At 46.4% G+C, this 13,874-nt stretch overlaps 1 protein-coding gene across 1 annotated transcript in view; it reads right to left on the bottom strand.

Moving 5' to 3' along the window:
- Positions 1-2,768: 2,768 nt before the first annotated feature.
- Positions 2,769-13,874, bottom strand: part of SRP68 (signal recognition particle 68) — a 12,303-nt gene continuing 1,197 nt past the window's right edge. The window contains exons 2-8 of the mRNA XM_008048852.2: positions 13,502-13,566; positions 8,959-9,115; positions 8,208-8,302; positions 6,932-7,061; positions 5,221-5,296; positions 4,750-4,802; positions 2,769-3,934 (exon numbers count right to left, since the gene is read on the bottom strand). Coding sequence (XP_008047043.1) covers positions 3,707-3,934; positions 4,750-4,802; positions 5,221-5,296; positions 6,932-7,061; positions 8,208-8,302; positions 8,959-9,115; positions 13,502-13,566 — 804 coding nt within the window. The 3' untranslated portion in view covers positions 2,769-3,706. The remainder of the gene's footprint in view (positions 3,935-4,749; positions 4,803-5,220; positions 5,297-6,931; positions 7,062-8,207; positions 8,303-8,958; positions 9,116-13,501; positions 13,567-13,874) is intronic.

The following is a 13,874-nucleotide window of genomic DNA, read 5'->3' on the forward strand; positions in this document are numbered from 1 at the left end:
CCAAAAAAACCAAAAACCCCCCCCCCCCCCAAAAAAAACAAAACCGAACACACAGTTGCAGTTAATGAAGGAGAAAAAACCGTCTGCTGCACTCAGGGACCACAGAGAAACAAGGCTCCCGTTCCCAACACAATTCAAATCACCACAGTAAAGAGATGGCAAGGGATGAGAAGTTCTCAGGTCTCAGCTCCAGGTGGAGCAGCTCAGGACAGACGGCCCCTGGCAGAGCTGTTAGGGCAAACGCGAGAATCCTGTCCGAGAAGCAAAAACCAGACAGACACCACGTACAGGCCTTAGCTCACGGCCCCCTGTCCTCACAGCATTCCATCAGTATTCATTCGAGGCATCTTCTTTAACCCGTACAAAACGCCTCTAGCTGACTCGCAGAGCACTTCTTCTGTGCCAGATGGCGCTTAGAGCGGAGGGCAGATCCACTGAGGCCACGACCGCTGACCTCACACATCCTGCATGGCCTGTCTTCCGAGAGGGCCCAGGTAGTGTCTCCCACCACGGCCTCTCCCAGACCCTGCCCCACACATCTCTAATATCTCACAGACCGACAGTTTAGATTCTTCCAGTTGCTGCTGTCAGGATGCAAGCAGTTTCCAATTATTCTTTTTGCTTTGGAACATCGATAAATTTTACAGCTAAATCTGGTTTCCATCTCCTCTGTAGCAACAAGTGTCTTCAAATAAAAAATTAGAACCAACACATATTTTTGCTATCTTTGGATATTTTCCTAGACTTCTGAATGTTCCAAGCTTTTCAAGCCTGCAGACAGCAACGCGTTGTTTAAAATTCTATGATCAATTAGCTTTTTTGTGTGACTGATGATACCCATTGTGTGAAATATTAGCATTGTCACAGTGAGGACAGTGAACAGAGCACAGTCCCCACCCTCGAAGTCCCTGGCGTCCGCCCTCCTCCCTTGGGGGTGGGGGTGAGGCCACTGTCTCAGCTTTTGGGAGGAAAGGCCCGGCTCTGGTCCAGGGCATTGTGGGCTGAGAGGTGCACTGCCATCACAGGCTATCACTTCACGGTCATAGAGAAAAGCTCAGGTTGCCACCCGGGCAAGGAGATGGGAAAGAATCCCGGCAATGTTTCATTTCAAACAGGGAATCCAAGAATTCTCACTTGATTTAATGTAAAAGCAGAGAGGAGACAGTACATCAAAACAATGTGTATGAAAAGAGGAAGAAGCCAGGAGACTAAGCGGCGAACGCCGGTGCTGCACCCTGTGGCCTGACGCTCCTCACTTCAACCCTTGTTTGAGACCATCAACACCAACAGTTAACACAAACCATTAGTGCGGCAGATCTTGAGCAGGTTTTAAACGTACAGAGACTAAATGCAGCTTCTCCTCCCACTCTGTTGATAACGGGAGACAGGAGACTCTTCCAGGGCCAGTCCCTGCTGGTTTCCTAGAGGAGGGACAGAAGCCAAACAACAGGAAGAGACCCGCTGGAAACACAGTGCAGATCCCATTTGGAGCCCATGAGACCTCATTTGTGTCTCCCGATCCATGGAATGGCTGGACTGTGTGGCCTCCGAAGCATCCTTCTGTGACACCAACCGGTGAACAGTGTGCTGAGCCCAGGGGCAGGAAGGACCTGACATGGAACCCGTTCCCATGAGGCAGAGTCACTTCCTGGGGCTGAGGACAGGAGGGGTCCCTGCTTTTGGCGCTCTGTCCTCCGTGACACAGCCTGCTTAATATCCAGGGGTCCTATGAGAAGGGATGTGTGAGCTAACCTGAGACCTCAGCCCTGCCAGATCTGTCCTCTCATGTAAACATGTGCTTTTAATACTAAACACAGCATCACTGGCCGATAACAGCCACTACTACTGAGTGTGCAGCAGGGACACTGGCAGGAATGGAAATTCTGGTGTGGCCATGAATAAGAGACAAAGCATTAAGCAATCCTCCGATGAAAAGGTGCAATCAGAATGACTTGCTGCTTCACCTCTACCGTGTAGGCTCTAGACCCCCACTGCAGCGGACACTCTGGAAGTGGGAGGGGCTGTAGGGCGCTGAGCAAGACAAAGGGCCATCTTCCGAGGAAGATGAGGACACAAGGGCCAGAGTCCGAAGGGATGTCACCATCCTCGTACCCCTCACAGTGCTGCAGACACTGGCACGAGGCAGGTGGAGACTGGCCGCACAGTGGGGCCTGGAGTCTGGCTCCTGGAGCAGGAGGGCGGCACGGCTATGAGCACAGAGACAAGAGAGATGCAGAAACCTGACCTGTCACCCTGGGAGGAGGGTGAGGACCAGAATAAAGCCCCTCAGTGTTCCCTCAACACACCAGGGACACTGACCTGGTCAAACCTCGGCCTCACCCTGAGGTCATTATCTGCTAATCTTCAAAGGGAGGAAAGCGGGCGACTCCTAATCGTATGGTATATAAGGTGGTGCTTTCAACTCAAAAAGAAAATCAGCTTCTTGAGGCTCTTTGACCCAAGCAATTCCTGGGGGAGAAGGTCCCGAGTGCCTTGAAAGTCCTTGCCGACACACAACTCTAGCAAGAAGTCCGATTTGTCTTCCAGCCATCCCTTCCTGCAACTTGCTGGAAAACAGGGGACATGGTTGTGCCTACAGTGGGATTCTATCTTCACATAATGCTTTCAGGTCTTTAACCATCCAGCCTTCCCTTCAAGTCACCTAGTCTTCTGCGTCTGAACACACCTAAGCCAATATTTTTCGTAGTGGGGTTTCTTTCCTGTGGGTCAAGTAGTTTTGATTTCCAAAGGGAATTAGAGGTGTTGGGTACATCTCATACTTAAATCACTTTTATTCCTTGTTTTACATTACTTTTGTGACTTCTATTATTGATGCTGTAATAGAAATAGAAAAGGATGACTAAGGAAAAAATGAGAGAGTAAGGAAGAGATTGATTAAAAAGTAATGGCATCTAAAAATTACAGACTGGGAACTCTTTAAAAACAGTGCCTCTAACACATCCAAATCTGGCAATAGCCACACCCAGCTGCCAGGAAATCAGAATACACTTGACCTCACGGGGTCATACAACCAGGTCCCTGAGTAGAGAGCTGGGACTGGACGTGAGGAAGGGCATGTAAAAAATGGGCACAGTCTCCATCATCTTTGCTTTTAATATAAGATTTGGTTTCATCATTTCTGAGTGTAACATATTTCTTCTAAAAATAGAGCTCTCTGCTTATTCTGAAACTTCTTAGTGTTCACTTGAAGGTGAAGAGGAATAAGGCTGACCGTAATTCTGGGGTGACATTGCCAATGTTCCATAGTCACAGACAAACTTCTCAAGGGATTCTGGATGCTCACAGCAAGGATGAGTTCATTTCAAATCCACAGTACTGAAGAAACATGACAAAGAGTTCCGGGGCCCCGTCCGTGCCGGGTGTGAAGCCCCTGAACATATTACTGACCAAAGGTAATCAACCACGCCTCACAGGGGACCAGACAGTAGCGGGCCCTCTCCCAGGAGGTACAGGAAACAGCGTGACCCTGCCTACATCCACCAGAAGACGACAGGGTGTCCTCCGAACACACTGGTTAAGAATGTAAGTGCACAAACACACAAGATGTGGAAACGCAGGGCTAAAGATGTTAAATGCCTGTCCTGGGCCAATCAGACTTGGATTTAATATCATGGAACTTGCTGGGGTTTTCTCACAATACAGGTTAAGAGTCAGAATCTCCCCCTGCCCCCGAGGAAGAGCCTGGTTAGCTTCTGAATCCGAAGATGCCCTTGATGTATCCAGTGAGGCCACTCTTGGTCTTCTGCTCTAACTTGTCCTCAAGGGGTGGGAAAGCCACGTGGTTGAGGGCCAGGTCAAAAAACAAAGGCTTGCAAGGGATAGGCTGAAAGCCTGGTGGGAAGTGCACGAGATTGGCTTGCTTGGTGACAAGGGAAGGGTCCAGGCAGAATGTCTCAAACCGTTCAACCAGAGGCTGGAATTGAAATCAAAGGAAGGCATCTGGGCGTTAATCACAGAAGACCCACGCTGAAACATTCCCCATGTGCCGAATGCCCAGCTTGGAGCTTCACGTGCACGATCTCACTCAACCCCAACAATCTCCTATGAGGTGCTATCATTTGCCTACCATAGGGGTACAGGTCTGTCAAATGTGCACGTTAGTCCTTGTCCACGGCTCATGGGTGCTACTCCGCACAGCCACAGGGTTAACTTTTTTTTTTTAAGAGACAGAGTCTCACTCTATTGCCCAGGTAGGAGTGCAGTGACACGATCATAGTTCACTGCAGGATTGAATTCCTGGACTCAAATGATCCTCCTGCTTCGGCCATGGCACCCAGCTCAGGTTCCTCAACCTTCTTATCTGGGACATCCTAGCTACCTAACAAATTTTATACAAGCAGCTTTCACGTCTTTGTATAAGAGAAGGGAGGGTAGTAGGGGGGTTTCCTTAGAAATTAAGGGTCCAGCGGGTTCGAGACCTGCTTGGGCAGCGAGACCTCATCTCTACAATAAATTAAAAAAAAAAAATCAGCCGGGCATGGCAGCGCATGCCTGTAATTCCGGCTACTTGGAAGGCTGAGGTGGAAGGATCACTGGAGCCCAGCAGGTGGAGGCTGCGGTGGCCGGGAGTGGCCACTGCACTCCAGTCTGGGCGACAGAGTGAGACTCCAACTCAAAAAAAAAAAAAAAGAAATTAAGGGTCCACTGCTCTACAAATGAATACATATTCCTAGTGGGTTACTAATCCTATTCTTCATATGTACCTCGAAAGCTACAGCCCAGACTTACCTTATTGTCTTTGACTTGAGAGGAAGTCTCTGTTTGATGGGAGTCATTTGCATCTGGAAGTTTCACAGGGATTGAGTAAGAACAAGGACTTAGTATACTACAGTCACAAATGAGGTCTATCACATACATGGCTTCTAAATTCCAAGAGCAAAGGTAGCCAGCATGTGGAGAAGTTAGCCCTTCCCTCCTCCTGAGAAGTGGGATAGATAACCGCGATGAATCCCAGATCTGATGCCCAATTGTACAGAAGACAACAACAGGGAGAAGGAACAGTATAATAGTGTTTCTCTAAATCCTTCTACACGATTCACTGTCTGATGTGGCAGAAAGCTGGAAAAATAAAAATCCTATAGAATAACCAAAACAATCCCTTTTAATCTTAAAACAGTAGTATAGGGCTTAGGGAGAAGAGGAATGGCAGGGAACAGACATCTGGGGATACAGGTGGCAAGGGCCAGGCAGATGGCTCACCTAGGATGGCCGCGGCCTGCAGGGAGCATTTCTCCGACCGCACTTGAGTGATGAGCTCTTGTACGCCAGGCAGGTCCTGCAACGATTCAGAAAGCGTGTACTCCCGAGCCAGGGCCAGTCAGAGAGGCACATCAAGCTAACCTGAGTTAAGCGATCTCACTGGTACTTTCATAGGATTTTAGACTTTTTAAATGGTTCTCCCTATTAAAACAAAACAAAATAAAACAAAAAACTAGCCTGTTTTAAATGGGAAAAGCTATGCCATGGCTTAAGTAAAATACTTGAAAATAGTCATAAATTTTTCATATACTAAACAAAGTATGTGCCAAGCAGTATTCGAAGCAATTAACATAATTGCTAATTTATTCATCTCGATAATCCTGAGGTAGTCTGCACTCCCATTTTACAGATGAAAGAGAAAACTGAAGCATGGAGGGGTTAAAGAACGTGTGCGCCAGTCATGCTCCCTGTGACAGCAGAGCTGGGATTCAGAACCAGGTCATGTGCTCAAGGGTCTAAGCCCTTAGCTGCCGCATTCCACACCTTCTACAAGGGCGATGCAATTCTCCTGGCCCTGGTCTGTTACTTGGCATAAGGGGAATGATCTGACAAGGTCTGGATACCACAGGATCCTTCCTGCCCCCATTCTCTGACACTTTCTCCCAGAATCATTCAGCACACGTGGTCAGACGGGTATTTGTAAAATGCTTCCTTCTTCTCTGCTGAGGTGAATGATCTATGTTGCATGCAAACCTTAGTTTGCTTTTCTAAACAGTCTCTGTTTGTAAAATACATGTGGATTCCTGGGACCAGCCAATGTTTTATTTTTATTTTTTTATTTTTTGGTTTTTTTTTGTTTGTTTTTTGAGTTGGAGTCTCACTCTGTCGCTCAGACTGGAGTGCGGGCTCCGGCGATCCTTCCGCCTCAGCCTTCCAAGTAGCTGGAACAACAGGCGTGTGCTACCACACCCGGCAGATTTTTGATTTATTGTAGAGATGAGCTCTTGTCAAGTTGCCCAGGCGGGTCACAAATCCGCGGGCTCAGGCAATCCACTCACCTCAGCCTCCCAAAGGCGCAGGATTACAGGCTGAGCCACCAAGTCCGGCTTATCAGCACTTCTTAAGCTTTAATGGACATCCAAATTGCCTGGGAGTCTTGTTAAAATGCAGGCTCTGACTAGAGAGTTGCGTGGGGTCTGAGATTCTGCATTTCTAGCAAGATCCCCAATGCTGCTGTGCTGCTGATCGTGGACACACTCTGTGCAGGAAGTCCTCACCAGCGGTTCTCTACTTTGCTACATGTCAGAATCACTGAGGGGATTTTAAAAAGCCCAGTGCCCATTCTAGAACCTAGACTAATCAGAACCAGAATCTGAGTGGGACACAGAAATCCATCTTTTTTAAATCTTCCCAGAAAATTTCAAATGTAGCCAAGTCTGAAAACGGTACTTCAGGTTTTTTTGTGTGTTATTGTTTAAACTAGAGAAATGGCTTTCCTTCTTTGTATCTAAATCCTCTTGCTCAGGCCTGGAATGCAGCCACAAGTTACACAGTCTGTGGCTCCTGGGCAGGCAGGGACATACCAGGCCCCACGGGCGACCAGGGGGAACCAGCCGGAGAAGGAGCCCAGCTGCTGTACCCTCACAGTCCCTCCACAGGCTCACTCGAAAACCTGCCAGGGCCTGGAAACAAGGAGAGGCCAATGTCTCACCTTGAGGCTGTTCTTGAAGGCGCCAGCATCGGAATTAACTTCATCTGCATACTTCAGGACTCTATCATATAGGACAAGGGCTTCGCTCCACTTCTTCACCAGCACATAGGACTGAGCAATGAAAAAACACCTGATGGGGAGGGGAAAAGAGCCACAGTATTCTAAAGCAACAATTACCCAAGACCAAGGCTTTCCTTGCAGTTCTGGCAAAACTTCACATTTGAAAACAGGTCTCTTAGCTGAGGATCACTGCATGGGAGACACTTTACACTGTAATATTCAGGTTTGCCAGACTAACCTGCAGACTCACCCCAGCAATCAGAGATGATTGTGTGGGGCCAACACCGAGCCACCGTCTTTTACTTACTGGCTGGCTATGCAAAGGGGTAGTTTCCAAAAGAAGCACGGTGAAGCCGGGGACAGGCGGGAAGGAAGAACGCCACCAGGCTCCAATGTGAATTGCACTCGCCCTGCTCACATGTCCAAGCTGCACTTGTTCATCTCTGCTCGTCTCTTTCCAAAAATCACACCCCGGGGAGACACCTCTTACCAACAAGGGTGCGTGAACGAAGCACATTTATATACCTAACCCTTAACTGTACCCCACAATATCATCATGAAAAAGATTGATTATAAAAAAAAAAACAAATAAAACAAAAATGCAAATACCACATGAAAAAAAAAATCAAACCCAAAGAAGCTTCTTCTTGCCCTAAATTCCTCTACTGAGCTCAGCAGAGTCTGAGTGCTGCTGGCCCCCAAACAGGATGGAAAAGGTCACAAGAACAAAGCCTGGCACCTTGAAGAACCAGAGTGTGTTGGGGTGTGAGGGCCAGAAAAGGAAGGGCAAGAATGCGCATGGCTCTGTTTGGCCATTCTGGCTAGACCCCTCTTGGTCTACTGCCCAGGCTACTGCCAAGTTACAAATAACACGATTTATTTAAGAACTGAGAAGTTTAGCTTTATCCCAAATCAGTTCAGCTTTCCTGAACTGGCTACTCTGGTTCTGCTAATTAGTAGCCTTTTCAATGTTTAGTCCCTTTTCCACTGGGGGAAGGAGGAAAGCAGAGGAAGCCAAGTTTAATGTGTGTGTGCTCCGACTCCCTCTGACCTAGGCAAAGAGCAGACACATGCACTGGACACTGCTGGCTGCAGCCTTTAGCGATTTCCCTTAATTACGGCAAGGTAATCATAAAGTCTGCGGGTTGGGGCATGTTCCCAAGGCTTACAGAACCCAGGGGGCGAGGAGAACCCTACCTGTCTCATAGGACATTACCTGTAAGCTTTGTATACCAGCGTCTTAAGGCCTATCTCTTTTTGGAAGGCTCTGTCCTCTTCTAAGCCAGGAAGCTGGAGCAATTCCACCAAATTCTGTACAACAGATAAAACAAGAACACTTACAAAAGAAGATCTCAGATCGAGTTTTTGACAGAAGACCTTGTATGAACAGATAAGGGTGAGAAAAAAAATGAGGAAAAGTCTGTAAAATGTGATGTGGCAGCAGCTGTACCTGGCATTACCTCTGTTCCCCTGATACTGAAAGCCCAACTTGTCCTTTATGACTCAATTCACATCTTATCCTCCTTCAGAAACTTCTCTGACCCTCTCAGCTGAAAGGCATCTTTTCCAGCTCTGAATTTTTGTCTCAGAGCAGTCCACTCGTGTGGCATCTAAACAGGTGTGTGTGTGTGTGTGTGTGTGTGTGTCTATATCCCACAGTCTTACTTATAAACTCCCAGGGGCTGAGACAATGTGGACTCGGATCTCAGGATGCTTCACAGCACCTGGGAGAGCACCTTACACAGGTGAAGTGCTCAGTGAATACCTGTGGGTTTACTTGTCTCTACACATCAACATGTCTGAAACACAGGGGCTCACTGACAGTTACACTGGTACGAGACCTTTATCTTTCACTAGCCACTAACAGCTCCTGGCTGTCGCAGCCCTTTTACTATGCAAAATTAAGTCACACTGTGTCCAACACACACAAAGGACAGGCCCAGGCTCTCCCAGTCCTCATGGGTCACCTGTAGAATGATGTCGTAGAGCCGGATCAGGTCCTGGGGCCGGGGGGAGCGCTTGCTGTCATCGTCCGGCTGCTGCTGCAGCAGAGCCTTCTGCAGACCTTTGGCCATGTTCTCATTACGCTTGATTGCTGTCGACAGCTTGATGTAAGTCAGGTAGCTGGAATGTACCATATGTCAGCTCAAGTCAGGCTCAGAGAAGCTGAAGTGCTGACAAGGGTACTGGACTACGAGTTCAGCCTGACCAAGGGGAAGTGGGGGTGAGGGCGTGTCACATAGCAGGGCCGTTTTGCCTGGTCCTCAAGGGATCCTCAATTTGGCTGCTACTCAGTGGCAGACTTTCAGGGAACTAATATAAGGCCTTATAGCAAAATTTGATTTTAGCTTGAATTACATCCTCTATATCTTTTTTCAGGAGACACAGAGCTACTGATTTCAGAGGACATTGCTAGTACTTAAGATAGTCCATGGCGGCTGGGTGTGGTGGCTCAAGCCTGTAATCCCAGCACTTTGGGAGCCGAGGTGAGACAACTGCCAGAGCCTATGGGTTCGAGAACAGCCTGGGCAACCTGGCGAAACCTTATCTCTGTAATAAATCAAAAAATTTTTTTAGCTGGGTGTGGTGGCATGTGCATGTAGTTCCAGCTACTTGGAAAGGTCAGGCAGAAGGATCACCTGAGCTTAGCAGGAGGACACTGAGGTGGTCATGAGTGTACCACTGCACTCCAGCATAGGTGACAGAGTAAGATTCCAACTCAAAAAAAAAATAAATAAGAAAAATAAGAAAGATATTCCATGGCCGGGTTCGATGGCTCATGCCTATAATCCCAGCACTTTGGGAGGCTGAGGTGAGAGGATTGCCTGAGCCCATGGGTTGGAGACCCGCCTGGGCAACTTGGCGAGACCTCATCTCTATAATAAATCAAAAAATTAGCTGGGTATGATGGTGCGTGCCTGTAGTTCCAGCTACTTGGAAGGCTGAGGTGGAAGAATCACCTGAGCCCAGCAGGTAGAGGTTGCGGTGGCCGTGAGTGTACCACTGCATTCCAGCCTGGGTGACAGAGTGAGACTCTGACTCAAAAAAAAAAAGATAGTTCACTGATGGCAAGCCACACTCTGGAACAAGGATGAGTTCCCTGCTTGCCCCATACTACAAGGACAGTGTGCTCCTATAGCAGCTGCTCCTACTCATCTGACAAGCTTACCTTCTGAGAGAATACCGAGGTAGAGTCTCGGGATGGTCACACATACTAACTGTGAATATGTGCTGAAGAGACTATTTTAACTGCACCATCTGACAAATCCTTTTAATATTTGGGGATAAGAACATGGCAACTATTTAAAAATCTGTTTAAGAAGATTTAGGTCTCTAGAGCCTCATTCCACTCTGGCAGAAGCCTGGAGGTCATCCCTTGGAGAGGATACAAAAGATGCCTGTGGACGGGGGACACATGCAGAGCTGAGATCGAGGGCTCCACAAAGAACACAGGATCCAGGGACTGTCAGATTCTGAGTGTTGACCCACTGGCCTTCTTTTCTACTCAGTTTCCACAACAATAGCAGCCTGGTATATTCCAGGGATCCGTCCAGTCAAGGAGAAACACTTCAAGATTCTGGAGTTGAAGTACTCAGTGAAAGGGCAGGGCCCGACACCTGTACCAAGGCACAAGCAATGAGCCCCAGGCATGTGCAGAGCTCCCAAATGACAAGCCACATTCTCCGAGGAAGGGCATGGCTGAGGATCACCAGACATTTAAGGAAAACTTCTAACCAGAAAGAAGAGAACACAACAAACAGGGAAAAATCAGCAGCCTGGAGGAACCAGATTGCATGGAGAAGAAAACTTCAAAAAAACTACTATTGGCCGGGTGTGGTGACTAAACCTGTAATCTCAGCACTTTGGGAGGCCGAGGTGAGAGGACTGCCTGTGCACGGGGGTTTGAGACCAGCCTAGGTAACTTGGTGAGCCCTCATCTCTACAATAAATCACAAAAACTAGCCAGGCATGGTGGCATGCATCTGTAGTTCTATCTACTTGGAAGGCTGAGGTGAAAGGATCACCTAAATCCAGCAGGTAAGGGCTGTGGTGACCAACCTGGGTGACAAGAGTGAGACTCCAACTAAAAAAAAACAAAATAACAAACTTACTAATAACCCTAGAAAGATAAGGGAAGATTCTGCAGTTGTGAAGTTAGAATGAGAGACACTATATATTTATTATTTTTATTTTTTTGAGTTGGAATCTTACTCCGTAGCCCAGGCTGGAGTGCAGTGGCATGCATGCTCAAGGCCTTCCCAGCATCGACCTGCTGGGCTCAGGTGATCCTTCCACTGCGGCCTTCCAAGTAGCCAGAACTATAAGCATGCACTACCACTCCCAGCTAATTTTTTATTGTAGAGATGAGGTCTCACCAAGTTGCCCACGCTGGTCTCGAACTCCTGGGCTCAGACAATTCTCTTGCCTCAGCCTCCCAAAGTGCTGGGATTACAGGCTTGAACCACCACGCCTGGCCAAAGAGAAATTATATTTTTAAAAGAACACAAACAACCCCTTTGATGGTATCAGCAATAAGCAAGCCTGTGTAAGTGTTGGCTGGGAGTCAAGAAGGTTAAGGCAGAGAGGAGTGGCATGGAGACAGGGCAATAGTGGAAAGTGCATAAAGTGATGAAAACCTCAAATCCAGAAGCAGCAACATACACACATCATTCAGAGATGAGGAGGTAAATACCAGAAGAATGTGTCAAAGTAAATAAAAGTGGCTGCTTCTAAGAAATGGGAGAGCAGGTCATAAAATAGATTCTTCTAAAAGTCAAACTCTCAAAATAAAATGATTCCACACAAAATAATAGAGGAATTTAGATATAATTTTACAAAGGTTTGTTACAATACAAAAGCTACCTGACTCCTGATTAATCAATTTATCCCAAAGCTGGCCTCCAATCCTAATTGGAATCCATGACCCTGACACTAGCTGAATCTTAAGGTGGGAGAATGGATTCAAGGGTGAAGAGCTTCAAAATTCCAAAGGTTCATAAGACTTGTTGAAGATTTCTTTTTTCTTTTTTTTCAGTTGGAGTCTCACTCTGTCGCCTAGACTGGATTGCAGTGGCCGCTTCCGGTCACCACAGCCTCGACCAGCTGGGCTCCAGCGATCCTTCCGCCTCAGTCTTCCAAGTAGCTAGAACCACAGGTGCGTGCTACCACACCCGGCTAATTTTTTGATTTATTGTAGAGATGAGGTCTCGCCAAGTTGCCCAGGCAGGTCTCAAACCTGCAGGCTCAAGCAATCCACTCACCTCAGCCACCCAAAGGTGCGGGATTACAGGCTGAGCCACCGAGCCCAGCTTTGTTGAAGATTTCTAAGGGTCTTTTCAAGGCTAAGAAGAGTCTCTGTAGCATCAACTGTAAACATTATCACTTAACCTCCTGGAACTTCACCTTTCTCATCAAGTTGTCGAAACAGACAATATCTAAGGGCCATTCTTGCTTGACATTCTATGCATCTGAGTCCTCTGGAATCAATTTGACATTCACATAAAACAAAATTCCTTAAGAATGGAGATTAAGGGTAAAAAAGGGAGTTGTAATGGTTTTGCTTTTATAAAAAAAACTGAAACAAGGCAGGGAAATGACTAAGGATATTATCAGGTTCACTATATAAATTATAAGCAGTAACTAAGAAATTAAAAATTCAAGGTCAGATGGAAAACAGAATCTGATGAGAAGTGAAGTTTTCCCAAGTAACAATCTTATTTCTTCCCTGTATGATCCAAAAAATGTCACTCTTCCTCTTCTGTGAAACAAAATGACTCACCCTTTAAAAAATTGAAACTTCACAAGGTGATTTAAAGATGTATATGAAAAAGAAAAGGCACAAGAATAGTCAAGATACACCTGAGGAAAAACCTAGTAAGGGGAACTTGCTCTATCAGATGTCAAAACTTGGCATAAAGCTATAATAATTCATTGTGCTGGTCCAAGAACAGATAAATAAATCAACAGAGCAGAGAGAGTCTAGAAAAAGAGCACACAGGGAGAAAATGGAATGTATGCCTGACAGAGCTGGCACTACAGATCAGTGGGGAAAGGAGGAGCTAGCTAACACACTGCACTGGAACAATCCATTATCCTTACGGAATAAAAGTGAAGCAGATCTTTACCTTACACAAAAATAAACTCCAGATGGAAGTAAAAGGAACAACTTTAACATTCGGAACGGAGAGAATAACTTTCAGAACTTGGAACTGGGAAGGAGAGTACTTAGCTCTGGAAGAGGAGGACAAATGAACTGAAGGAGGGACTACAGAGAATTTAGACACGGGTTGTCTTCTAGTTCTTATGCTGTGTAAAAGTCTTGAATTAGATATAAAATAATATGCAAATATAGTATATATACTCTTATATGGTAAAGTGCACATATCTGCAATAGTATTATATATTAAGAAATTATAAATTTAAGTGCACCTAAACATTATATATACACTCTTTTGTTCCAATGATATACCTCACAATATTAAAAAATAGAAAAATTAAAATAACTCCTACCTGTGCAGGTATTGAAGATTAGACACCTTCCCCGACTCCCCATCAAGGGTATAATCTCTCTGTTTCTGCAGAAAGTGAAAAAGGTAAAAAGTAAAGCAGCTGAACCTATCCTTGGTTTTGACTGCCTCACTCAATAGTGTGGTCCCCAATATGCCCTAAACATAGATACAAGATGGGCGCAGTGGCTCATGCCTGTAATCCTAACACTTCGGGAGACCAAGGCGGAAGGTTTGCTTGAGCTCAGGAGTTTGAGGCCAGCCTGGGCAACACAGTGAGACCTTGTTTCTGCCCCCTCCAAAAAAAAAATAAAAATTAGCCAGGTGTCGTGGCACACAGCTACTTGGAAAGCTAAGTGGATCACTTGAACTCTGGA

Source organism: Carlito syrichta, unplaced genomic scaffold (genome assembly GCF_000164805.1).
Source record: "Carlito syrichta isolate Samal-C Ts95f unplaced genomic scaffold, Tarsius_syrichta-2.0.1 Scaffold126828, whole genome shotgun sequence".
NCBI lineage: Eukaryota > Metazoa > Chordata > Mammalia > Primates > Tarsiidae > Carlito > Carlito syrichta.